This window comes from Thalassophryne amazonica, chromosome 18 (assembly GCF_902500255.1).
Source record: "Thalassophryne amazonica chromosome 18, fThaAma1.1, whole genome shotgun sequence".
Classification (NCBI taxonomy): Eukaryota; Metazoa; Chordata; class Actinopteri; order Batrachoidiformes; family Batrachoididae; genus Thalassophryne; species Thalassophryne amazonica.
This window is the reverse complement of record NC_047120.1, coordinates 34,536,266-34,562,079: the sequence shown is the minus strand read 5'-3', so window position 1 is coordinate 34,562,079 and position 25,814 is coordinate 34,536,266. Positions and strand designations below refer to the sequence as shown.

The 25,814-nt window shown below is 43.7% G+C and overlaps 2 protein-coding genes and 1 non-coding gene across 3 annotated transcripts; all 3 read left to right on the top strand.

The window, feature by feature from the left end:
* The first annotated feature begins 1,034 nt into the window (after positions 1–1,034).
* On the top strand, positions 1,035–16,659 carry syt15 (synaptotagmin XV). Its single transcript, XM_034194558.1, is given in 7 exon segments — positions 1,035–1,217; positions 8,057–8,205; positions 11,868–12,160; positions 12,242–12,409; positions 14,038–14,146; positions 14,211–14,393; positions 16,492–16,659. Coding segments are annotated over 7 exon segments (1,224 nt in total). The 5' UTR covers position 1,035; the 3' UTR covers positions 16,632–16,659.
* Positions 13,672–23,953, top strand: nat9 (N-acetyltransferase 9 (GCN5-related, putative)). Its single transcript, XM_034194557.1, has 8 exons — positions 13,672–13,678; positions 15,082–15,087; positions 19,335–19,421; positions 21,830–21,939; positions 22,421–22,561; positions 22,665–22,724; positions 23,604–23,698; positions 23,776–23,953. The coding sequence occupies exons 3-8, from the start codon at positions 19,345–19,347 to the stop codon at positions 23,935–23,937; spliced, it is 645 nt and encodes a 214-aa protein (XP_034050448.1). The 5' UTR covers positions 13,672–13,678; positions 15,082–15,087; positions 19,335–19,344; the 3' UTR covers positions 23,938–23,953.
* Positions 19,509–19,581, top strand: trnak-uuu. Its single transcript has one exon. It is a non-coding gene; the product is annotated as a tRNA-Lys (tRNA).
* Positions 23,954–25,814: the final 1,861 nt, after the last annotated feature.

Sequence of the window (25,814 nt, the reverse complement as noted above, 5' to 3'; positions counted from 1 at the left end):
TAACATTGAAAACTCAGTTTAATGTATATTTTACATTATATCTTCATCAAACATGGCCCAATTACTCTCATATTTGAAAGTGAGGTGTAGACTGGCACTCACTATTGCCTGACAAAGTTTGATCTGGATCTGATCCGGATTGTGGATTTTGTGGCCATTTGAATTTAATATTGAAAAGCACATTTGGTGTATATTTTACATTGTTTCTCAATCAAAAAGTGCCTCAATGATTCTCATTTTTCTGTTATGGATTTACTTACATCACCAAAATTGGTTGGAGGTTCTAATTTTATGCCTGTTTGTCTGTCTTCCAGTTATCAGTTGGAAACCAAGTGCCAAAAAAACAGTGACAAATTGTACATAGCAGAGATAACCAATGTTCTGTGAAAATGATCTGAAAAAGAATTCAGAACCTGAAAAAGTTGGGAAAAAAAACCTGACAACACCACAAAAAAACTTTGATTCAAGTGCATGAACTACTCCTGACATCTGATCACATCTTCTAACAGAACTTTAATCTTGAAAGTTTTTCAAGGTAAAAATCTGTGAAATTGGAAACTGCTGTTGGTGGAGGTTTGCGCTCTAAGAGCACGGTGCTCCAGTTTGCCTTCTAATGGCATTTTAATTACAAAAAGGCTCAATGTTATCTGGGATGGTGATGACATCAACAGACATCAGAAGCAGCAAATCTTTGCTGATTAACTTTTACATCACAAAATTAATAACAGTCACCAAAAAAAGCTGTATATTCATGCATCCCTGATATCACTCTTTAGTGCTTTATGAGAAAAGCCAGATAACGTGAAATGGTGAGAATGTGTCAGCTGTGTCAGACACTGACACTCAATGAGTCCAAGTCTGCAGAATTTCACTGTTTGGTGTGATTCCTGCCATGCTGCAGCTGAAAACTATCTTCTTTTTCCATGGCAGGTAAGCAGAAAACCACAGCAGACGTTCTCTGTGTCTCAGTTTGTCTGTGTGCCATCATCCCAACATGTTTCATGTTGCATGTGCGGCTGTGTTTGTGCAGACGGGATGTTGGGGTTGTCTGTGGGTCTCTCTGTGGGCCTCATGGTGCTGCTGCTGCTGGTTCTAATGGTTTACTGTCTGTGGAAGAGGAAGGGCCAACCACGGTACCAAGAACTGCTCTCTGCAGTGCCCACAGTGCCGACATGTGCCCCTCCAGTGATCCTAGTTTCTCAGGGCTCCTGGGCCACGTTAGTACAACAACAAAAACTCAGACATAAAGTTAAACATTGAGATTTTAGTCTGTTTATTAAATGAGTCTTATTTTGAAAAACAGGGTAAATCTTTGTTCAATTGTATTTAGAAAATACATTGAAATAGCTGAGGCGTTTGGCAGGATACAGTGGCCCTAATGTGCAAAACACTACAGCACTGGAAGCAGCACATTAACATTTTGGATAACACAAATAGGAAAATACAACAAATGCAACAAATTTTTAACTTATTAAACGATGAGTACCAAGCTGTGTTTTGCAGTGTCTGGATGCAGGATTATTTTGTGTTCCTTGGATTAAAAAGATGTCAGCAGGCTATAAAGCCTTTGTGTCTCTTGCTCCTACATGTGGAACAATCTGCCTGTGGATGTTGGAAACTCCACTTCTGTTTAATCAAGACCAACCTCAAAACGTAGTTGCTGTTATGTGTCGGACGCGGTCGGAGCACAGACCCAGCGTTTGACAGGACCCAGCATAAAATAAGCAGAGCACGGTTCAAAAGGTAACAGAATTTAATAAACATAATAGTGAGTGGAGTGATAAACAACCCAAAAGGTCCGCGGTCTGGTTAGGTGGAAACACGGCGCGCTCTCAGCAGTGCAAACGGTCCGGAGCCACAGCAGTTCTGACCCAGGGACCCCGCCGACACCCCCCAGGCGGCCGCGACAAACCGAGTCTGCGAAGGAAGAAATCATGAGGTGAGTCCAACACTCTCCACACAGCTCAAAGGTGCACACAATCAGCAAACACTTCCTGGCTTTAATATAACTCAGCTTCTCACCCTGCAGGCACGGAACAACTCAGTTCAAATCTCCACTGCAGCAGAAGCTGATTAGGCGATTAGCATAGCGTAACAGCTCAATATAACAAGGTGTGAGGGACACCAAATCCACTGTCATTACTTCATGAAAGTCACCAAAACCAAATTACCTCAGGAAGTGTGCTGAAGAGCATGAGACCTCACCCAATCCTCCTTCACAGACTGTGGCGTCAAACCTGGAGCGGTCTCTGCATCCGTAATGTTGAGATTGTTCTCCTGACATCGATCTCACACGTCTGCTCACAAGGTCGAGTCTCTGGCAATCACACACTGTGCATTCAAGCTCTGATTAAGACAGATACACCACAGCTGTGAGTCCTGATGACCTGACGTGATAACAAGCCTCAGGTGTTCAGGGTGAGGTCCTAATACTCAGCCACACGTCAGCCACTCAGTCCTGAACGCATACCACCTGGTGGGAGAAACAGAAAACAAAAACAAAGCCAGCCAAACACCCCAGCCCACAACAGTTGCTTTCTACTGTTTATAATTATTATCATGATAAAGTAAGTCCCTTCAGCTGCTCCCTTGTTTGCACTCGGGGTCGCCACAGCAAATCCAAGGTGGATCTGAATGTTGAATTAGCACAGATTTTACGTCGGATGCCCTTCCTGACGCAACTCCACATTACATGGATACATGGAGAAATGTGGCAGGGGGTAAGATTTGAACCGGGAACCTTCCACACTGAAACCAAGTGCACTAACCACTTGGCCACCACCTCTGCAGTGTCATACTCTGTAGGCCATCATCAGTCTGTATGACGATGGCCTACCCTTTGATGTTCTTCATTTAGATTTTCAAAAAGCCTTTGATTCTGTTCTGCATGGTACATAAATTATGTAAGTATGGCATTGGGGGCAAGCTTTGGAACTGGACTGAAGATTTTCTCAGTGATAGAAAATGAGTTTGCATGAATGGTGTTAGTTCTACATGGATGCAAGGTACTAGTGTGGCATCCCTCAAGGATCAGTCATTGGACAAATTTTGTTTTTTATTTATTAATGATCTGCCATGTGTGATCAAATCAAAGTGTAAGATCTTTGCTGATGACACTAAAGTATATCAACCAGTTACTTCTTTTATCGATGTAGAAGGAGTCCAAGATGAAGAATAATCTTAGAATAATCAAGAAGAATTAAGAAGAATAATCTTGTTGCATGGTCTGAGAATGATTGGAAGCTCCAGAGAGACTGGAAGCTCAAATGGAGCAGCTCTGGGTGTTACCATATTAGCAATGCTTAACTCTGCCTAACTCCTTCCCAACCCATAAATGGGTAAAGAGTGGAGTGTGAGCAAGCCCAGCGTGACCTGGGTGGAACAAATGAAACACGAAAATGCCACCAACCCTGAGCTTCCAGCGAATCTAAGCTGCCACTAACAGGGTAATTTTAGGTTAGGTGTTTGATAAATGTATATTTTTGTGGACCGGATGGTGGTTTTCATAACAGAGAGGCTGGTTGTGGGTATAAAAACATATGGCTGTCATTGCATCAGTAATTCTGGCCCTGTCACACCTTGACGGTTTAGTCTGCGTATGCCGACGTATTAAAAATACATTGAATACACTGGCATATTTCTAATAAGTTATGGGTAAATTTTGTATAAGTTAAGAGCATGTTGAAGCACACTGGTATATACTGTAGTACGGGGAGGTTGTCGAAAAATTTTGTGCATGCACAAAATTTTTGACACATGCCAGCGTATAACTCACATGTCCCACATACGCGGGCCATAAGTTGTAGGTAAGTTATGCGATTGTTGACACACGTTACTTTTAAGTTACTCATGATTTGAAATATCCATCCATCCATCCATCCATCCATCCATCCATCCATCCATTTTCTTACACATTATCCGGAGTTGCCGCCCAGACCTCCTGAGCCACACACACCTCCCCCAGCTCCTCCTGGGGAACCCCAAGGTGTTCCCAAGCCAGCCGAGAGACGTAGTCCCTCCAGCGTGTCCTGGGTCTTCCCCGGGGCCTCCTCCCGATGGGAGGTGCCTGGAACACCTCTCCAGCGAGGCGTCCAGGGGGCATCCGGAAAAGATGCCCGAGCCACCTCAACTGGCTCTCGACGTGGAGGAGCAGCGGCTCGACTCCGAGCTCCTCCCAAGTGACCGAGCTCCTCACCCTATCTCTAAGGGAGTGCCCAGCCACCCTGCGGAGGAAACTCATCTCGGCCGCTTGTACTCGCAATCTCGTTCTTTTGGTCATGAGCCAAATCTCATGACCATAGGTGAGGATCGGAACGCAGATCGATCGGTAAATCGAGAGCTTTGCCCCACTACTCAGCTCTCTCTTCACCACGACGGTCCAATACAGCGACTGCATCACTGCAGATGCTGCACCGATCCGTCTATCGATCTCACGCTCCATCCGTCCCTCACTCATGAACAAGACCCCGAGATACTTAAACTCCTCCACTTGAGGCAAGGACACTCCACCGACCTGAAGAGGGTAAAGCACCTTTTTCCGATCGAGAACCATGGCCTCGGATTTGGAGGTACTGACTTTCATCCCGGACGCTTCACACTCGGCTGCAAACCGCCCCAGTGCATGCTGAAGATCCTGATTTGACGAAGCCAACAGAACCACATCGTCCGCAAACAGCAGAGACAAGATTCTGTGGTTCCCAAACCAGACCCCCTCTACACCTTGGCTGCGTCTAGAAATTCTGTCCATAAAGATAATGAACAAAACTGATGACAAAGGGCAGCCCTGGCGGAGGCCAATGTGCACTGGAAACAGGTTTGACTTACTACCGGCAATGCGAACCAAGCTCCTGCTGCGGTCATACAGGGACCGGATAGCCCTTAGCAAAGGACCCTGGATCCCGTACTCCCGGAGCACCCCCCACAGGGTGCCCCGAGGGACACGGTCAAATGCCTTCTCCAGATTCACAAAGCACATGTGGACTGGTTGGGCGAATGCCCATGAACCCTCAAGCACCCGATGGAGTGTGTAGAGCTGGTCCAGTGTGTCGCGACCAGGACGAAAACCACACTGCTCCTCCTGAATCCAAGGTTCGAATATCGGTCGAATTCTCCTCGCCAGTACTCTGGAATAGACCTTACCGGGGAGGCTGAGGAGTGTGATCCCCCTGTAGTTGGAACACACCCTCAGGTCCCCCTTCTTAAACAGAGGGACCACCACCCTGGTCTGCCAATCCAGAGGCACTGTCCCCGACCGCCACACGATGTTGCAGAGACGTGTCAGCCAAGACAGTCCCACAACATCCAGAGACTTAAGGTACTCAGGATGGATTTCATCCACCCCAGGAGCCTTGTCACCGAGGAGCTTTCTAACCACCGCGTTGACTTCGGCCTGGGTAATGGATGAGTCTGCCTCTGAGTCCCCAATCTCTGCTTCCTCTTCGGAAGACGTGACAATGGGATTGAGGAGATCCTTGAAGTACTCCTTCCACCGCCCGACAACATCCCCAGTCAGGGTCAACAGCTCCCCACCCGCACCGTAGACAGTGCTGGTGGAGAGCTCCTTCCGCCTCCTGAGGCGTCGGATGGTTTGTCAGAATTTCTTTGAGGCTGACCGATAGTCCTCCTCCATGGCCTCCCCGAACTCCTCCCAGACCCGGGTTTTTACCTCTGCGACCGCACGGCTGCGGCATGCTTGGCCTGCCGGTACCTGTCAGCTGCCTCCGGGGTCTCACCTACCAACAAGGACAAGTAGGACTCCTTCTTCAGCTTGACGGCATCCCTTACTTCCGGCGTCCACCACCGGGTTCGGGGATTGCCGCTGCCACAGGCACCAGAGACCTTGTGACCACAGCTACGAGTGGCTGCATCGACAGTGGAGGTGGAGAACATGGTCCACTCGGACTCCATGTCTCCAACCTCCCCCGGGATCTGGGAGAAGCTCTCCCGGAGATGGGAGTTGAAGACCTCGCTGACAGAGGGTTCTGCCAGTCGTTCCCAGCAGACCTTCACGATACGTTTGGGCCTGCCAGGTCTGACTGGCTTCCTCACCTGCCAGTGGATCCAACTCACCACCAGGTGGCGATTGGTCGACAGCTCAGCCCCTCTCTTCACTCGAGTATCCGAGACACGTGGCTGAAGGACAGATGATATGACACAAAGTCGATCATCGACCTCTGGCTCGGGGTGTCCTGGTGCCACGTGCACTTATGTGCTTACGTGCACCCTTGTGCTCGAACATGGTGTTTGTGATGGACAAACTGTGACTAGCACAGAAGTCCAACAACTGAACACCACTCGGGTTCAGATCAGGGAGGCCGTGCTTCCTGATCACCCCACTCCAGGTTTCACTGTCGCAGCCCACGTGGGCGTTGAAATCCCCCAGGAGAACAATGGAGTCCCAAGTTGGAGCGCTATCTAGTACCCCTCCCAGGGACTCCAAGAAGGTTGGGTACTCTGCACTGCCGCTCGGCCCGTAGGCTGAGACAACAGTGAGAGACCTGTCCCCAACCCAAAGGCATACGGACGCGACCCTCTTGTTCACCGGAGTGAACTCCAACACATGGCGACTGAGCTGGGGAGCAATAAGCAATGGGACCCCAGCTCTCCGCCTCTCCCCATGGGCAACTCCAGAAAAGTGGAGCATCCAGCCCCTTTCCAGGAGTTGGGTACCAGAGCCCAAGCTGTGTGTGAAGGTGAGCCCGACTATCTCTAGTCGGTATCTCTCAACCTCCCGCACAAGCTCAGACTCCTTCCCCCCCAGTGAGGTGACATTCCACGTCCCAACAGCCAGGGGCTGTGAGCGTGGACCGGGCTGCTGGGCCACCCGCCCTCGACCGCCACCCAATCCTCTCTGCACCCAACCCCCATGGCCCCGTCTGCAGGTGGTGAACCCACAGGAGGGCGGGCCCATGTCGCTCTTTCGGGCTGAGCCCAGCCAGGCCCCATGGGCTAAGGCCCAACCACCAGGCGCTCGCATGCGAGCCCCAACCCCAGGCCTGGCTCCAGGGTGGGGCCCCGGCTCCGCCATACTGGGCGACGTCTCGGTCCTTGATTTTTTACTGGTCATGGGAGCTTCTGATTTGAAATACTTCAAGATAATGTCTAGTGTACCCAAACCCTATTTCTAACCTACGAGTAACATATTGAACTTATGTCCAACGCATATTGACATATGTAGGTGTGTTCTGGACGACCACAGAACTTACTGAACATGTCAGCTACCATATAATGGCATATCGGCAGCTTTTTTGATTCGTCGGCACACCCTGGCTAAATCGTCATGGAGTGACAGCTGTATAACTTATTCAACGTAGGCAGCATATTTGCCAAATATATTAAAGGTGGCTATAACCTGGCTAAATTGTCAAGGGGTGACAGGTCTATAACTGTTCCACCATCAGTGGACATAATGTCACCGAGCTACATGCTAATTAGCACTAACCTGGTGCTAACATATGACTTAAACAATATTAAAATTTTCCTCAAAAGTAATAGTGGACCATTGCCTTCTTTGATGGTCCATTGTCATGATCAGGCAAACTAGCTATAGAGACCAAAACCATTTTTTGCACTGAGCTGTAAATATGTTTATTTATGCTGTAAAGTTGGAGATTTTAACATGGGCATCTGCAGGTAGTGATTCACTTTCAGATCCAGCCTCAAGTGGCCATTCAAGGAACTACAAGATTTGTCACTTCCATGTTGGTTTCACTTATCAGAGGCGGAGGTCAGGGCTTGGTTTTGCACTTCAGGGCCAGTACATTAAAAGCTCACATGCCCAACAACCTTGTTATCATAATGACTCAGCATTAAATGGGAAATAACACATCATTATTAACACCAGGCAATATCAAAAGATAAAATAGTATGAGGGATATGATCTAGCAGATTAGCATCTGTGAATTTAATTGATTTTGTTGTTTTTGTGACACATGTTGCTGTTTTAAATTCACAAAACTAAAGCAATAAAAATGTTTCCTGAGACAACGACCAACAACATGTTGGTATTTAAAGGTTGCAGAATGTACATTTATTAACTCTTATTTCCCTGTGAAAGGCCCAAAGAAATTCCTTTCACTTTGCCTCCTCGCTTTATGACAAAAACACCTGTCAACATGAAGACTGAGGACAAGGAGGATGACGACGGGATGAAGCTTGAAGCCCAGCAGGACATACTAGCCCATCGGGGTTCACTCTCAGTAAGCAGTAAGCAAGCTAAAGCTCTTTTACAATTATAATTTAATAACCCTTATTAAACAATGTGGATGACTGTATCCTAAAATGATTCTTAACAGTGCAGGTTAGACACTTGATTCTTACACCATTGGTACCACCTGGCCAGTAGATGAGGTGATAATACTTTAGAATGCTTTGGTGCATACAGTGTCCTCCAAAAGTATTGGGCCCCTCGGTATTGCACACATTTTAATTTGTTTATTCCGTTTCAAATGCAAAAAGTAAATCAGGCTTCTCAAAATAAAAATTTTGAAAATTATCTTCCTTAAACTAACAAATCTCTACAACTTGATATAAATTAATTAAAAATATAAAAGCCAAGATGATGGGTTGCATAAATAATCAGCTCCTTTGGTATTTCACCTGTAAATAATCAGTTTTATTACCAGTTTTCTTCAGACAAGTCAGGGGATGGATACATGAACATTTGGTATACAGAGAAGGATTTTCTTTAAAAGAAGACCTGAAAGTTCAGCTACAATTTACCAGAAGGTACATCTGAGATGAAAGCCTAGATTTGATGTTTTGGTGATAGAAAATCCTCTATATCACTTCATCATGAAGCTGTATAATTGGGGATACAAAATGCAAAACATGTACTGTGCACAATTTCTCCAATCACAGCCACAGAAGCCGACAACTCTTCTGGTTGCCTGGGTGTCTTGGTGGCTTTCCTCACTTTTCTGCTTCTTGCAGTCACTCAGTTTTTGAGAACTGTCGACTCCACACAGATTAACCATAGAGTGCCATACTGTTAGTGTATAGTGCCATCAATCCCATCGTCACGTCTTCCGAAGAGGAAGCAGAGACTGGGGACTCGGAGGCGGACTCATCCATTACCCAGGCCGAAGTCACCGAGGTGGTTAGAAAGCTCCTCGGTGGCAAGGCTCCTGGGGTGGATGAAATCCGTCCTGAGTACCTTAAGTCTCTGGATGTTGTGGGGCTGTCTTGGCTGACACGCCTCTGCAACATCGCGTGGCGATCGGGGACAGTGCCTCTGGATTGGCAGACCGGGGTGGTGGTCCCTCTGTTTAAGAAGGGGGACCGGAGGGTGTGTTCCAACTATAGGGGGATCACACTCCTCAGCCTCCCCGGTAAGGTCTATTCCAGAGTACTGGAGAGGAGAATTCGACCGATGGTCGAACCTCGGATTCAGGAGGAGCAGTGTGGTTTTCGTCCTGGTCGCGGCACACTGGACCAGCTCTACACGCTCCATCGGGTGCTCGAGGGTTCATGGGAGTTTGCCCAACCAGTCCACATGTGTTTTGTGGATCTGGAGAAGGCATTCAACCGTGTCCCTCGGTGCACCCTGTGGGGAGTGCTCTGGGAGTACGGGGTCCGGGGTCCGGGGTCTGGGGTCCTTTGCTAAGGGCTATCCGGTCCCTGTACGACCGCAGCAGGAGCTTGGTTTGCATTGCTGGTAGTATGTCAAACCTGTTTCCAGTGCACGTTGGCCTCCGCCAGGGCTGCCCTTTGTCACCGGTTCTGTTCATTATTTTTATGGACAGAATTTCTAGGCGCAGCCAGGGTGTAGAGGGGGTCTGGTTTGGGAACCATAGAATCTCGTCTCTGCTGTTTGCGGATGATGTGGTTCTGTTGGCTTCGTCAAATCAGGACCTTCAGCGTGCACTGGGGCGGTTTGCAGCCGAGTGTGAAGCGTCCGGGATGAAAATCAGCACCTCCAAATCTGAGGCCATGGTTCTCGACCGGAAAAAGGTGCTTTGCCCTCTTCAGGTCAGTGGAGTGTCCTTGCCTCAAGTGGAGGAGTTTAAGTATCTCGGGGTCTTGTTCACGAGTGAGGGACGGATGGAGCATGAGATCGATAGACGGATCGGTGCAGCATCTGCAGTGATGCGGTCGCTGTATCGGACCGTCATGGTGAAGAGAGAGCTGAGTAGGGGGGCAAAGCTCTCGATTTACCGATCGATCTACGTTCCGATCCTCACCTATGGTCATGAGATTTGGCTCATGACCGAAAGAACGAGATCGCGAGTACAAGCGGCCGAGATGAGTTTCCTCCGCAGGGTGGCTGGGCACTCCCTTAGAGATAGGGTGAGGAGCTCGGTCACTCGGGAGGAGCTCGGAGTCGAGCCGCTGCTCCTCCACTTTGAAAGGAGTCAGTTGAGGTGGCTCGGGCATCTTTTCCGGATGCCCCCTGGACGCCTCGCTGGAGAGGTGTTCCGGGCACGTCCCACTGGGAGGAGGCCCCGGGAAAACCCAGGACACGCTGGAGGGACTACATCTCTCGGCTGGCTTGGGAACGCCTTGGGGTTCCCCCGGAGGAGCTGGAGGAGGTGTGTGTGGATCGGGAGGTCTGGGCGGCTTTGCTTGAGCTGTTTCCCCCGCGACCCAACTCTGGATAAAGCGGAAGAAAATGGATGGATGGATGGATGCCATACTGTTTGTATTTCTTCATCATTGATGTAAATAAAGTCCAAAACATATTCAGTGACTTGGAAATGTTCATGTATCCATCTCCTGACTTGTCTGAAGAAAACTGGTAATAAAGCTGATTATTTACAGGTATTATACCAAGCATTCCATTACTTATGCAACCCATCATCTTGGTTTTTATATTTTTAATTAATTTGTATCAAGTTGTAGAGATTTGCTTTGAGTAAGATAATTTTAGAAAGATGCCTTATTTACTTTTTGTATTTGAAATGGCATAAATAAATTAAAATGTGTGAAATACCAAGGGGCCCAATACTTTTGGAGGACACTGTATATTTGCATATTAATGATGTTGAAATGATTCCTCTTGTGATCATGATAACATTAAAAATATATATACTTGATACTTACACTGTAGGTATCCAATGCACAACAAAAGTATTAACGCAACTCAGATAGCCTTGATTTTAATGCATTTTATACACTACCAGTTAAAGGTTTCGACACACTTTCCCTTTTTGACTGGTAATGTATGTACATAGCTCCAAGCTTTCCAGAGTTACATTAACACTAACTGAAAAGCTGAACATTCATAACTCCAGCAAAGTCCAGATTATAACTCCCAACAGTGGTATTTTCAACATTACAGAGAGGACTTCCACACTGTTCAAATTTGCAAGTGTAATTATTTGAACATCGATGATCTGAATGACAATGCACTGGGGTTATGTATGAACGCAAAACCATCTGGTTATGAGACATCAGCGCCTCACTGTCATAGGACTGCCACTGAAAACACACAGTTTGTGCTACTTATTTTTCTTACCGCTCATCTGACAAACAGGGTTAAAATGACACCTCCAGAGAGTTCATTTCCTCTTGTACAGATCATCTTGAGGACATTAATTAGGATTAATTAATTTGTGTTCTGACCACAATTAGTATACTGCAGACACTTGATGCTTACACCATGGGTATCTCCTTGTCATTAGATTGGTATTAGAGTGATATTTGTGTGTATTTATTGCAGAATGATGAAGATGAAGTTTGTCTTGTGAACACAAAGAATTAGTAGACATTTAATACTTACACCATAGGTCTTCTCTGGAGAGTACTTCAGGTTCAAAGGTCAGCATCAAATATGAGTATTCAGGATTAAAGGTCAGAGGACAGGATCATGACTGAGGGTCATTGATTGGGGTTAAAGTTCAGCCCCATTTTCTCTCTGTTAAAAACAGCTTGGTACCCAGTAGGGACGCTGCTCGCTGGTCTGTACTCTGTTCCTCCTCTGAATGAAGTTGTCGCTCCGCCCCCCGGCATTGCCACGTGCCTCTGCTTTGCAGTGGAATATCGACATGGTGCCGGACAGGTCGTAGTCACTTTGCTCCGCCTGAACAACCTCCCACCCCATTTCCATGGCAACATCATGCTGGTGGAGCTGCTGCTTCTCCCTGATGACCGTCGCCCGCGCCAGGCCAAGGCCCGGGGCACAGGGCCTGACCTGGAGCTCCATGACTGCTTTGTTATCCAGGTGAGGCACCTGAATAACTTTGGAATATATGTCAAGCTGACCGTCTGTTTGCTGTCTGTCGAGTTTTCGTTCCCGTCACAGGTGTCGAGAGCGTGTTTGCTTCAGAGCGTCCTGAGTGTTTGCGTGCTGAGCGTAGACCATGATGGGAAACGCCACACGGTGGGCAGGGTGCTGTTTCCTCTGGAGGGGGCACTCAGTCAGGCTGGTTGGGTGCTCTGGAGAGACCTGGACACCGAGGAAGACACACAGGTAGAGTAGACAAAATGAACACAAGGTTTACGTCTCTAAAGTTTGAAGCTTCACAACTCATGACTCACGAACCATCTCAAAAAGAGACTATCGATCGTACCATCGATTCTACAGAATACTAGCAGGGTACCTGGACAATGCCAGGGTGTGAGATTTCACAGACATTTATGATTTCATAGATGTTTATGATTTTGACATTTATGATGTTGACATTTATGGCAGTATTGATTCCTTAGCAACCACACTATCGGAAGCAAAGCACTGAAATCAATGAAAGCCATCAACAGCATCAGAGATGGAAGTGATGGAGTTCAAAGGCAACTTTAATCTACGGACTGCATTTATATTGCATTTCTATTTATTTATATAGCACTTTTCCATCTGCATCAGACGCTCAAACCGCTTTACAAATAATGCCTCACATTCACCCCGACATGAGGGTGCTGCCATACAAGGTACTCACTACACACCGGGAGCAACTAGGGGATTAAGGACCTTGCCTTGCTTACTGATTTTCCGGTCAGGCTGGGATTTGAACCAAGGATCCTCTGGTCTCAAGCCCAGCGCTTTAACCACTCCATCATCACCTCCCCAAGAGCTAATGTTTGCTAAGTATTAGACATTGGTGAAGGAAGGAAGTGGAACCTTTAACTTGGAAGGTCCATAAGTATTCGGACATTTCCTCTCCTACCAGTCTTTATAATAAACCAGTTGCTATGGTTGCTGTTGCTTAGCAACAGGCCAGTCATCATTTGGATAGGTGGACACACACACACACACACACACACACACACAAACAAACCCACAGCTGAGTTTTATATGTGATCTTTGAAGAGCCACACATAGTTGTGTAAAGTGTTTTTGTTTACTATATATTCCTTTATAACTTTACTTCTTCATTACTATATCATGAACTATCATATGCCAATCGATTACAAATATTTTACTGATCAATAGGGGCTTTTGTTCAAGTCTCTAACCACATTGGTAGTGGCAATATTATCAAAAGCATTACTTCTGCCAAAGAGGTCATTTTTTCACTGCCGTTTGTCTGTTTGTTTGTATCTTAGCAGGATAATTCACAAAGTAATGAGCAGTTTTCAATTAAACCTGGTTAGCAGATGGATAATGTTCCAGAAACTAAGGGATTGTATTTTAAATATGACACAAAAAATACCTATGTTGGATCCAGGATCCAGAAGGAATTTTAAGCATTTGGGAACATGTCGCCGTAGGTAGGAGCTCTCTGAGTGCCTTGTAGTTTCGCCTGTGTTTTCCAGAACCAATCTGTTCCAAAGGTTCATCATCTGGAGACACTAAACCAAGTAATATTCCCATTAAGGTTGGTGGAAATCTGTCCAGCTGTTTTGGAGTTATTTTGTTCACATGCACACAAATTAGCCTCAAATTACAACAATTATTTATCTCAAAGCTTTTGAATGTAATGTCTTAAATTTCTACAATGTTTTATGTTGTTCATGTTGGTGCGTGTGAACTTGTGACCCACTGAAAATGTGACTGTGAATCACAACTGAAATAAATGTATCTTCTAAGTAAGAGTGTATGTAAACATAATGTCCAAATACTTCTGGACCAGACTGTAAAACATGACTCTCCTCCTCCTTCAGTGTTCGGACCTGGGTGATGTGCAGATATCACTCAGCTACAATCCTCCTCTGCAGCGCCTCTCTGTGGCGGTTCTGAGAGCTCGAGGCCTGCAGCCACTCACAAACACAGGTAAACAAACAAACAAACAAAATCTTCCAAGCTATCCAAAACAGTCATGTCTGTGTGTTTTCCAGCGTATGTGTGCAGGTTAGTTTGAAGAAGCACGCTCATGTGGTGAAGACCAAGAGAAGCTGCGTGATGAAGCCCGAAACTGACCCCAGCTTCAACTACAGGGTGACCTTTAAACTCTGACCCCAGCACGTGGACGAGGCCTGTGTGACGTTTGAGCTGCAGCAGCCAAATCCCACCCACTCAGGTGAATATTAGCCTCATCTATGAGAAGAAAACTTTTAATCTAAACCAGGGGTGGCCAACTTCGGTTCTCAAGAGCCACATTCCTGACACTCTTAGTTGTCTCCCTGCTCCAACACACCTGAATCCAATGAAAGACTCGTCAGCAGACTTTTAATGAGTCTTTCACTGGATTCAGGTGTGTTGGAGCAGGGAGACAACTAAGAGTGTCAGGAATGTGGCTCTTGAGGACCGAACTTGGCCACCCCTGATCTAAACCCATACCTTCACATTTATTCATTTGTCAGATTAAATCCTAATGGGACAATGACTTTGTGCTTCATTAAGATAAACAGCTAATTAGTGGAGACTCTCCATGAGATAAAAGAACAAAGAATTCCATCAAATTTATATTAATCGAGAGCACGATCCTCTGACAACACTAGTTTCCAATTCCACAAATTTTTACTTTGAAAAGAATTTTCAAGGTCAAAGTCCTGTTAGAAGTGACTTTTCTTAAGCTAAAATATAATCAAAAGGGCTTTTCAATGTTAAAATCAATATCCGCTAAATCCGCAATACGGATCAGATACGAATCAAACTTTTCACTGTCACAGTCACTGTCACTTTTCACAGTCTATTCTATTCACTGAGAGCCCCAGTTTGCACCTCATTGTGTGTCACAAATGAGTGATTGAGGCACTTTGACTGAGAAATAATGCAAAATGTTGACCAAATGGGCTTTTCAATATTAAATTCAAATGTCCACAAATCCACAATCCGGATCAGATCCAGATCAGACTTTGTCAGGTGATAGCGAGTGCCAGTCTGCACCTCACAATCAAATATGAGAGTGATTGTGGCACGTTTGATTAAGATATAATGTAAAATATGCATTAAATGGGGTTTTCAATGTTAAATTGAAAAATCATTTAATGTTGAAGATAGGGATTTTTCTTGTCTTTGACCTTTGACCTATGACCTTGAAAATTTAATCAGTTCTTTCTTATCAGGATATGAATCCTCTGCAAAAAAAATTCATAACAATATATAAAAAAAACTGTGGGTTACAGGCTGTTCACAAACAAACAAACAGACAAACAATCAGGGGTGAAAACATAACCTCCACCTTTGTTGGCGGAAGTAGTACACTTTTCTTATTCACAAATGAACCTTTTCCCAGAATTAGCAGATCTCCAAATATGTAGCATACCACTATTTATACTGCACATTGTTACGCTGATATTTCAATTATTTATTTATATTTAACAATCGAGATCGAGATCTCTTTTGCAAGGGAGACGTGGACCATTATAACGTTTCCAATTCACCTAACCTGCATGTCTTTAAATGTGAGAGGAAACCAGACCACCCAGAGAAAACCCACACAAACACGGAAAGAACATGCAAAATCTACACAGAGGCTACAGGTGGGAATCAAACCCATGACCTTCCTGCTGTGAGGCAACAGTGCTAACCACTACTGCTGTGATATAACTAATGGCTATATTTAAAAACAAGAGCAATCAGAGATTTCTGATGTCTGCCAATCTGAATCCAGATCATCTCCAAAATTCAGTGAAGTCTTTCATGCCCTAATATCTATGTGTTGTGCAAATTTAGTGAGAATCAGTGAAGTAGTTTTGCTGCAATCCTTCACAGCCTTTATAAAGTGGAATCTTGATCCAGAATCTGGATTCCGATCCGGATCACCTCCAAAATTCAGTGGAGTCTTTCATGCCATAATATCTATCTGCGGTGCAAATTTAGTGAAAATCCGTGCAGTAGTTTTCCTTCAAAGCTTATATAAAGAGAAGTTTGATGTAGAATCTGGATCCTCTGGATTACTGAAATATTTTGAGCCAGAAAACCTGATGAAATAATCAAATATACTGTATTAGTAACTGCAACCCATTAAATTTTAAGATTCAGTGGCCTGCTCAAGGACATTTCAACACTGAGCTGTAATCAGGGATTAAACCCACTGACCCTCTGGTTAGTAGCTATATGTCTAAACACACTAAAACTGCGTTTCAAGTCAACACATGTCCAAGTCACGATGTTCGTGTCCTCACAGCTGCATCAACACTTTGCTTGTAATAATGTGTCCGTCTTTGTCCCAGAGTCTCCGGTCCTGCCGGGAGGGCTGGTGTTGGGTCCCTTCATGTACACCAGAGGTCCACAGCTGCAGCACTGGATGGACATGCTTGGCAGGCCACAGGAGACAGTCACACAGTGGCGCCAACTCAACACAACCAATTAACACCCAAAATGTATAAATACACAAAGATAAAAACAATTAAAGAACATCTTCTTATCCCACTCTGTCTGTACTTTGAAAATCACATATTTATCCATGATGATAAATATGTGAAAGTGTTATTTTCACAGATGGCATGAGCGCCACCCTTTATGGTCCAAAAATGTCAATTTATGTCCACCATTACTGCAGACCAAACTGAAAGAAATCAAACCATAAAAAACCTGAAAGTCACACACACAAAAGGACAACAGGTTTAATTCCCAATTTTAAAAAACAACAACATTCTCTTTAAATAAAAAATAAAATAATAATAAAAAAAATACCCTTTTCCATGTCAGCGAAAAACTGGGACCAGAGGCATTTTTTTTTTTAGCCCCATGATGTCACAAAGTGTCAGTTTTCTCATTGGGAGCAAAGGTGTTTCCAGCAGCCACTTAAAAAATATATAACACAATGCTAAAATACCCTCGGCTGTACGAGCATAACAATAGGAAACAGAATGTGACCTTTTTGACCTCTTAACTGGACTGGACTTATGCTGAGCACAGACAGACGGACGGATGGATGGATGGACAGACAGATGGATGAACGCAAAGCCTTCGTAATACCCGATGGCCATATTTTGGCCTCCGTATTAAGTGAGTATACTTTTATTTTGCTTATGTACTTAAATTAAATGAAATACATACTCAACAGATTATAGTTAAAGAATAATTAATTTTTTTATCATATACCTATAAATGATACGCCAATATGATTGGATAAAACACTAAAGAATAAATAGCGGACGGGTAATATTTTTCATACCACCCGAGTAATCAGCCAATCCGGACAGCGAAGCGGTGCCATGACAAAGAGGCGCAGTCAGAGGAACTGTGAAATACTGGTGAGTCACTATTAACAATTTCTTACGTGTCCAACCTCGTAGGTTGATCGTTAAAATTAAATTTGTTAGTTCTAAAAGCCATCATAATTATTTATAGGAAAACGTTGTTTTTTTTCTACTAAGGTTTGAACTTTGAGTGTTTACACAGGAGAGAAAAGTGAGAAAATGTTAATGCCTGTTTAAGAAAAGTGTATAAAGTGTGTCGTGAGGGGTTTTACAGCCTTAAAACATCTATAATAATTGTAAAAAATAACGCTGACTACTTCGCGGATTTCGCCTATCGCGGGTTACTTTTAGAACGTAACTCCCGCGATAAACAAGGGACCACTGTATATGATAAAATCGTTATCAAGTTGTTCACCAATGAATATGGCTTTTTACACCCTTCAGAAAACCATATAACATTTATCATTTATAGGTATATGATAAAATCATTAGCAAGTTGTTTGGCCGAAGGGTGTATGGTTTTTTCAGGGTGTATAAACCCATATTCATTGGTGAACAACTTGATAACTGATAATACTGATATACACTCACCAGCCACTTTATTAGGTACACCTGTTCAATTGCTTAATACAAATAATTAATTAGCCAATCACATGGTAGCAAGTTACAACTCAGTGCGTTTAGGTATCTAGATTTGGTGATGTTCGAACTGAGCATCAGCATGGGGAAGAAAGGAGAGTTAAGTGACTGTGAACATGGTACGGTTGTTGGTGCCAGATGGGCTGGTCTGTGTATTATAGAAACTGCTGATCGACTGGGATTTTCACACGACTCTCTCTACGGTTTACAGAGAATGGTCTGAACAAGAGAAGATATCCAGTGAGTGGCAGTTGTGTGGATGGAAATGCCTTGATGTTAGAGGTCAGAGGAGAATGGGCAGACTGGTTGAGTCAGCGACTGCATGATGCCATCATGCCATGGACTGACATATTAACGTGGGAATGTCGTTGCATGCTAACAAACATATGGTCCTTGACAGATCATTTAGCCTGGTCCAATGGCTGGGAAATCCCAGACGATTGGCGTCTGAGGACCTGCTGCAGCCGTTATCTGCCTTCACATCCATTAGGTGACAAACCATCAGCTCCTCCACCTGATTTTACGTTGAGGAATTCTTGTTCTGCCAGAGCCCCAGTAGCCGTCTTGTGTTTAGGGTGCCTGATGGGCCTTCATGGTGACCGTAGCAGCCCCGGGGCACACAAGGGCCAGACCATATTTCACCCCAACAGTTAATCCCCTTCTTGATCCCTTATCCATGTGTCATGACATGCTTGAGGGGATGAATTTTGACACCTGGATGTCCATTAAATCCCTTGGATTAGTATAGTATACTTTCATAAAGTAAAACGTGGACTACATGTATATAGCTATGATCTCTACTTAGAATGTAAGCTTCAGATTTACTTCAGTTTAATAAAGTGACTTCTAGGTATATTTTTGGTCAGGGTATGACCACGTTAAACTGAGTTTTGCCACCTTAGGAACAAACTTTGCAAGTTAGCAGACATAACATCACACAAATTTACACAATTTCAAAACTATCACATCAGCTTGTAAGACAAGAATCAATTACATCATAAAGTCGCTACGTTCTGCTCATTTCATATTGCTTAATAATGTTTACGTTTCTTAAGAGTCCGAGGTACATGATTTAATTCTCAACTCATTAACACTTCGCGGACTTGTCCAGCAGGGGGCGACTTTTGTCTGCGTGTCTGTGGACGCTGCTGCAGTTCAGCACCACCGAGTGCTGTCGAGTCACCAACTTGACCGGCGGTATGGTATCGCCGTCCAGCACAGTTACGTGAGAGGTTTACCGTCATGAAGATAAACGAGAACACTTTACTGGAAGGCGACAGAGTGGTTCTGGTCCCTTACAACGCGAACCATGTGCCGAGGTAACGTCTCCAGACTGTCGGATTAGCTAGCTGACGTCAGCAAACGCGTTAGCTTTTAAATGGGCGTGGAGGTCATGTACTGCCAGAGCCCGGATAGCTCAGTCGGTAGAGCATCAGACTTTTAATCTGAGGGTCCAGGGTTCAAGTCCCTGTTCGGGCGAGTAGCTTTTTAATGTTGTATCTAACCTATTCTATATACATATAAAGCAAGAGACCACGATATTTTGTTTCTTAGTTTGTGGTTAGTTATGATTTTTGTCCGAAGGAAATGAACACAAAAGTACATAGGAAGTTACTCCATAGCCAGTAAACTGTTATAATTATATATATTATACAACCCCTGGCAAAAATTATGGAATCACCGGCCTTGCAGGATGTTCATTCAGTTGTTTAATTTTATAGAAAAAAAGCAGATCACAGACATGACACAAAACTAAAGTCATTTCAAATGGCAACTTTCTGGCTTTAAGAAACACTATAAGAAATCAAGAAAAATAATTGTGGCAGTCAGTAATGGTTACTTTTTTAGACCAAGCAGAGGGAAAACAATATGGACTCACTCAATTCTGAGGAATAAATTATGGAATCATCCTGTAAATTTTCATCCCCGAAACTAACACCTGCATCAAATCAGATCTGCTCGTTAGTCTGCATCTAAAAAGGAGTGATTACACCTTGGAGAGCTGTTGCACCAAGTGGACTGACATGAATCATGGCTCCAACACGAGAGATGTCAATTGAAACAAAGGAGAGGATTATCAAACTCTTAAAAGAGGGTAAATCATCATGCAATGTTGCAAAAGATGTTGGTTGTTCACAGTCAGCTGTGTCTAAACTCTGGACCAAATACAAACAACATGGAAAGGTTGTTAAAGGCAAACATACTGGTAGACCAAGGAAGACATCAAAGCATCAAGACAGAAAACTTAAAGCAATATGTCTCAAAAATCAAAAATGCACAACAAAACAAATGAGGAACGAATGGGAGGAAACTGGAGTCAACGTCTGTGACCGAACTGTAAGAAACCGCCTAAAGGAAATGGGATTTGCATACAGAAAAGCTAAATGAAAGCCATCATTAACGCCTAAACAGAAAAAAACAAGGTTACAATGGGCTAAGGAAAAGCAATTGTGGACTGTGGATGACTGGATGAAAGTCATATTCAGTGATGAATCTTGAATCTGCATTGGGCAAGGTGATGATGCTGGAACTTTTGTTTGGTGCCGTTCCAATGAGATTTATAAAGATGACTGCCTGAAGAGAACATGTAAATTCCACAGTCATTGATGATATGGGGCTGCATGTCAGGTAAAGGCACTGGGGAGATGGCTGTCATTACATCATCAATAAATGCACAAGTTTACGTTGATATTTTGGACACTTTTCTTATCCCATCAATTGAAAGGATGTTTGGGGATGATGAAATCATTTTTCAAGATGATAATGCATCTTGCCATAGAGCAAAAACTGTGAAAACATTCCTTGCAAAAAGACACATAGGGTCAATGTCATGGCCTGCAAATAGTCCGGATCTTAATCCAATTGAAAATCTTTGGTGGGAGTTGAAGAAAATGGTCCATGACAAGGCTCCAACCTGCAAAGCTGATCTGGCAACAGCAATCAGAGAAAGTTGGAGCCAGATTGATGAAGAGTACTGTTTGTCACTCATTAAGTCCATGCCTCAGAGACTGCAAGCTGTTATAAAAGCCAGAGGTAGTGCAACAAAATACTAGTGATGTGTTGGAGCGTTCTTTTGTTTTTCATGATTCCATAATTTTTTCCTCAGAATTGAGTAATTCCATATTTTTTTTCCCTCTGCTTTTTCCTGATTTCTTATAGTGTTTCTTAAAGCCAGAAAGTTGCCATTTGAAATGACTTTAATTTTGTGTCATGTCTGTGATCTGCTTTTTTTCTACAAATTAAACAACTGAATGAACATCCTCCGAGGCCGGTGATTCCATAATTTTTGCCAGGGGTTGTAAAACATATAAAGAACACGTGCAAAGGAAAGAATGTTTTCATTCGTTGACCTTTTGCAGTTGCGGGTCTGATGCACCTGCTTGTTGGATATAAAATGCCACAAAGGAATGTCTCTTAAGTTTTTGAGTCATATATAATGAGTATCTGCTGACAGAGTCCCAGCCCCAATACTTGTATTTTCCTCTGTAATACACTTGCGCACTGTACTGCAAGTTAATTAAAAACCATCCAGTGTATATGGTTGGCAGTTAAACAGCTCTGCAGTGCATAAAGAAGATGCATGATGTAACAGTTTGGTTAGAAATATTTTCCCTTCTTACCATCCAGCACCAGTGTTGTTCTGTTTTGACGTTCTGTACAGATTAATGTTGTTGTTACCCATAAAAAGTATCAATTTAAAGCTGCATGTGGGTTTTTTCCCTTTAAGGTATCATCAATGGATGAAGTCACCTGAACTCCAGCAGCTGACGGCGTCAGAGCCACTGACCCTGGAAGAGGAGTACAACATGCTGAGAAGCTGGAGAGAAGATGATGACAGTAAGGATGTGCAGCAATAAAAATATAAATCACATTTTTTTTAAAAATGCTCTAAAACCCTGTAATTCTCTTACATAATTCTATAAAGAAAGTCTTTGCTAACATTTTAGCAATAATTTCAGGCTGAGGGTCACTTCTTGGCCAGAAACACTGGACTCACATACTGTAGGCTTGAAAATCATTTTCCCAAACAGTTGATTCATTCATTGTTTAAATGTGTTGAAAAGTGAATGATTTTCTGTTGTAATCGTTTCATTTGGTGTTTGAAGCTTTCAAAACCTAGGCTCCTGAACCAAACATTTCAAAGTAGTCCATTGATTTGAGAAGAAACGGTCAGTTCTGCTTTTGAACTGTGTAATAAATTGAGTTGTCACCTCCACACAAACACACACACACACATTTTTGATCCTACAAAACTAAAATAATTCAGTTGTAATTCAAAATCTTGCTGTATTTGATGTTTTGAGTCTTCTTTTGTTAGAATGCACATTCATCATCTTGGACAAACAGATGTGGATGGATCCATGTGTAGAAGAGGAGCAGTGCATGGTGGGAGACGTCAACATCTTCCTGACTGACCCCACAGATCGCTCCGTAGGCGAGCTGGAGGTCATGATAGCAGGTGGGTGAAAAGATTCTTTGCAGCACAAATCGTCTGAATTCTCAGTTTTTGTTTTTCGGTCTCTGTCAGGGGTGGATCGATTGATTGATTGATTGATTTTCAGAGCCTGGCTACAGGGGTCAAGGCATTGGAAAGGAAGTGACGCGCATGATGATGTGTTACGGTGAGCAGTTTACACAACCCATCACAATATTTCTTAATGTGACAGATCTGGAGTACAGAGTGTCCGCGGTTTGTTCTCCCCTCCACACAGACGCACCCGCCTGTCTGTCTCCTTCTCCGTTTTGACGTGTGTCTCACACACACTGTTTCTGGCTGTTCCATTCAGTGTTGCCAGTTGACAAGCAAAAAAGGGAACTAACTGGTATCAACCAGGGTCCGAAATGAAGAGAGTTTCATCTGTTTGACACAGGTTGTTTTTTTTTAAAACACAACCACATGACTCACAGGAACGATCACACCACTCGACTTGTGGGCATCCATGTGTTTAACTAGAAGGGCCTCTGCCTGCACAGACGTGTGGTTTTAACCGATACAGAAACTGCCACATAGCAAAAAGGCCTCGTGCACATACAGGGGTCATTTCACTGAGCAGCAACAACTTTATTCAATTTTTCACAATAAAAGGTTCTAAAATATGAACACACACAATACAAGTCGTATCATTAACAGGAATGTCCACCAAAGCTTTCCTGGGTACTAAAGATGAAACGAGGCATCGTAAACCTGTTAAAAATCGACCTAAGTGTGTGAATGAATATTCAAATGTGTTGATATATTCAGCTTAGCTAACTTCACCACGATACACCTGAGATGTTCCTGATTATGCAAAGCAAGTTTTTAATGCGTCACTTTGACTAAACACACCTTGAATTCCAGCAATGCGCACCTGGGTGAGGTGGGCGATATTTTAGAAACATAATGAATGTGAAACTACAAGATGTAGCCCAAAGGGTGTTCAGCTTTTGGCTGCCTGTTTTGGTTCGGGCCGTACACTTGTAACTTCATGAATGACTGTGATGAGTGTGCACTCTCCCACCAGGAGTCACAAGGCTCGGGATTCGAAGATTTCAGGCTAAAATCGGGCTGGACAACCACGCCAGCATCGCCCTGTTTAAAAAACTAAACTTTCAGGAGGTAATTAGACCACAAAATCCCAGAGCACTTACAATGAGACTTCATTGAAGATAAAGAGCTTCCTGCTTCTGTTGCAGGTGTCTGTTTGTAAAGTCTTTAAGGAGGTGACCCTGGAGGTGACGGTCGACAGCGTGTGGGCGAAGCTGCAGGACAGCACGGCCTTCATGAGAGAGCTAGCCTATAAGCAGACCTGCAGCAGCAGACAACCTGATTGTAACCCAAAGCCTTGTGCACCTTAAAATAAATAAATAACCAAAAATGGGGTTTGTGTCTTTTTTTTTTTTTTTTTAACCTTGTGCAGTAGATTCTTAACTGCAAACGGAGCAGCACCACACCTTTCCACTCTGAGGATACAGGCAAATTGTGTTCTGGGCCCTGGGCCAGACATTAATTAAGGTAATGCCCCCCCCCCCCTTAATTTGAGGATTAGAACAATAAGGAGAGAGTGGAAATAAGGTTAAACAAGAGCCATCAGAGATTTCTGACGTCCACCGAGGGCTGACGAGAACTCAAAATAAGTAGTTTTGATGTAATCAAAATCTGACAAAGTGAAGCGTACAAATTGAAATCTTGATCCAGAATCCGGATCACCTCCAAAATTTCCCTCTAATTTTTCATTAATTGAATAGTATTGTATATTTTCATACATGAATAACAGGTTATTTTCACTCGAGCTCATGTTCAACAGGCGCGATCATTTTGTCTATTTTGTGGTTGAATCAAGTATGACATAAAATTTTACATTTTTATTTAAACAAATTTAACAGTATATATACAGTGACTGTTTCAAACATGAACAGTACTATGTTTTTATAAATTCACAATATTAATGTTCAAAACAGACTGTCACATTCAAATGGCAAAGTCAATAAAAATGTTGTGTATCTTTCATTTTTAAGGAACAAAAGAGGCTGCTTCAAAAGGAGAAATGAGTGGTCAAATTTTAAGGTGTGTAAACAATTCAAATGTGGTTTAAGGACCATGTCACAAATAAAGAATACAAGTAAGACCAATAACACACACATTATATATATATATATATATATATATACTCAACAAAAATATAAACGCAACACTTTTGGTTTTGCTCCCATTTTGTATGAGATGAACTCAAAGATCTAAAACATTTTCCACATACACAATATCACCATTTCCCTCAAATATTGTTCACAAACCAGTCTAAATCTGTGATAGTGAGCACTTCTCCTTTGCTGAGATAATCCATCCCACCTCACAGGTGTGCCATACCAAGATGCTGATTAGACACCATGATTAGTGCACAGGTGTGCCTTAGACTGCCCACAATAAAAGGCCACTCTGAAAGGTGCAGTTTTGTTTTATTGGGGGGGGGGGGATAACAGTCAGTATCTGGTGTAACCACCATATGCCTCATGCAGTGCAACACATCTCCTTCGCATCATCCGTGAAGAGAACACCTCTCCAACGTGCCAAATGCCAGCGAATGTGAGCATTTGCCCACTCACGTCGGTTACGACGACGAACTGGAGTCAGGTCGAGACCCCGATGAGGACCACGAGCATGCAGATGAGCTTCCCTGAGACGGTTTCTGACAGTTTGTGCAGAAATTCTTTGGTTATGCAAACCGATTGTTTCAGCAGCTGTCCGAGTGGCTGGTCTCAGACGATCTTGGAGGTGAACATGCTGGATGTGGAGGTCCTGGGCTGGTGTGGTTACACGTGGTCTGCGGTTGTGAGGCTGGTTGGATATACTGCCAAATTCTCTGAAACGCCTTTGGAGATGGCTTATGGTAGAGAAATGAACATTCAATACACGAGCAACAGCTCTGGTTGACATTCCTGCTGTCAGCATGCCAACTGCATGCTCCCTCAAATCTTGCGACATCTGTGGCATTGTGCTGTGTGATAAAACTGCATCTTTCAGAGTGGCCTTTTATTGTGGGCAGTCTAAGGCACACCTGTGCACTAATCATGGTGTCTAATCAGCATCTTGATATGGCACACCTGTGAGGTGGGATGGATTATCTCAGCAAAGGAGAAGTGCTCACTATCACAGATTTAGACTGGTTTGTGAACAATATTTGAGGGAAATGGTGATATTGTGTATGTGGAAAAAGTTTTAGATCTTTGAGTTCATC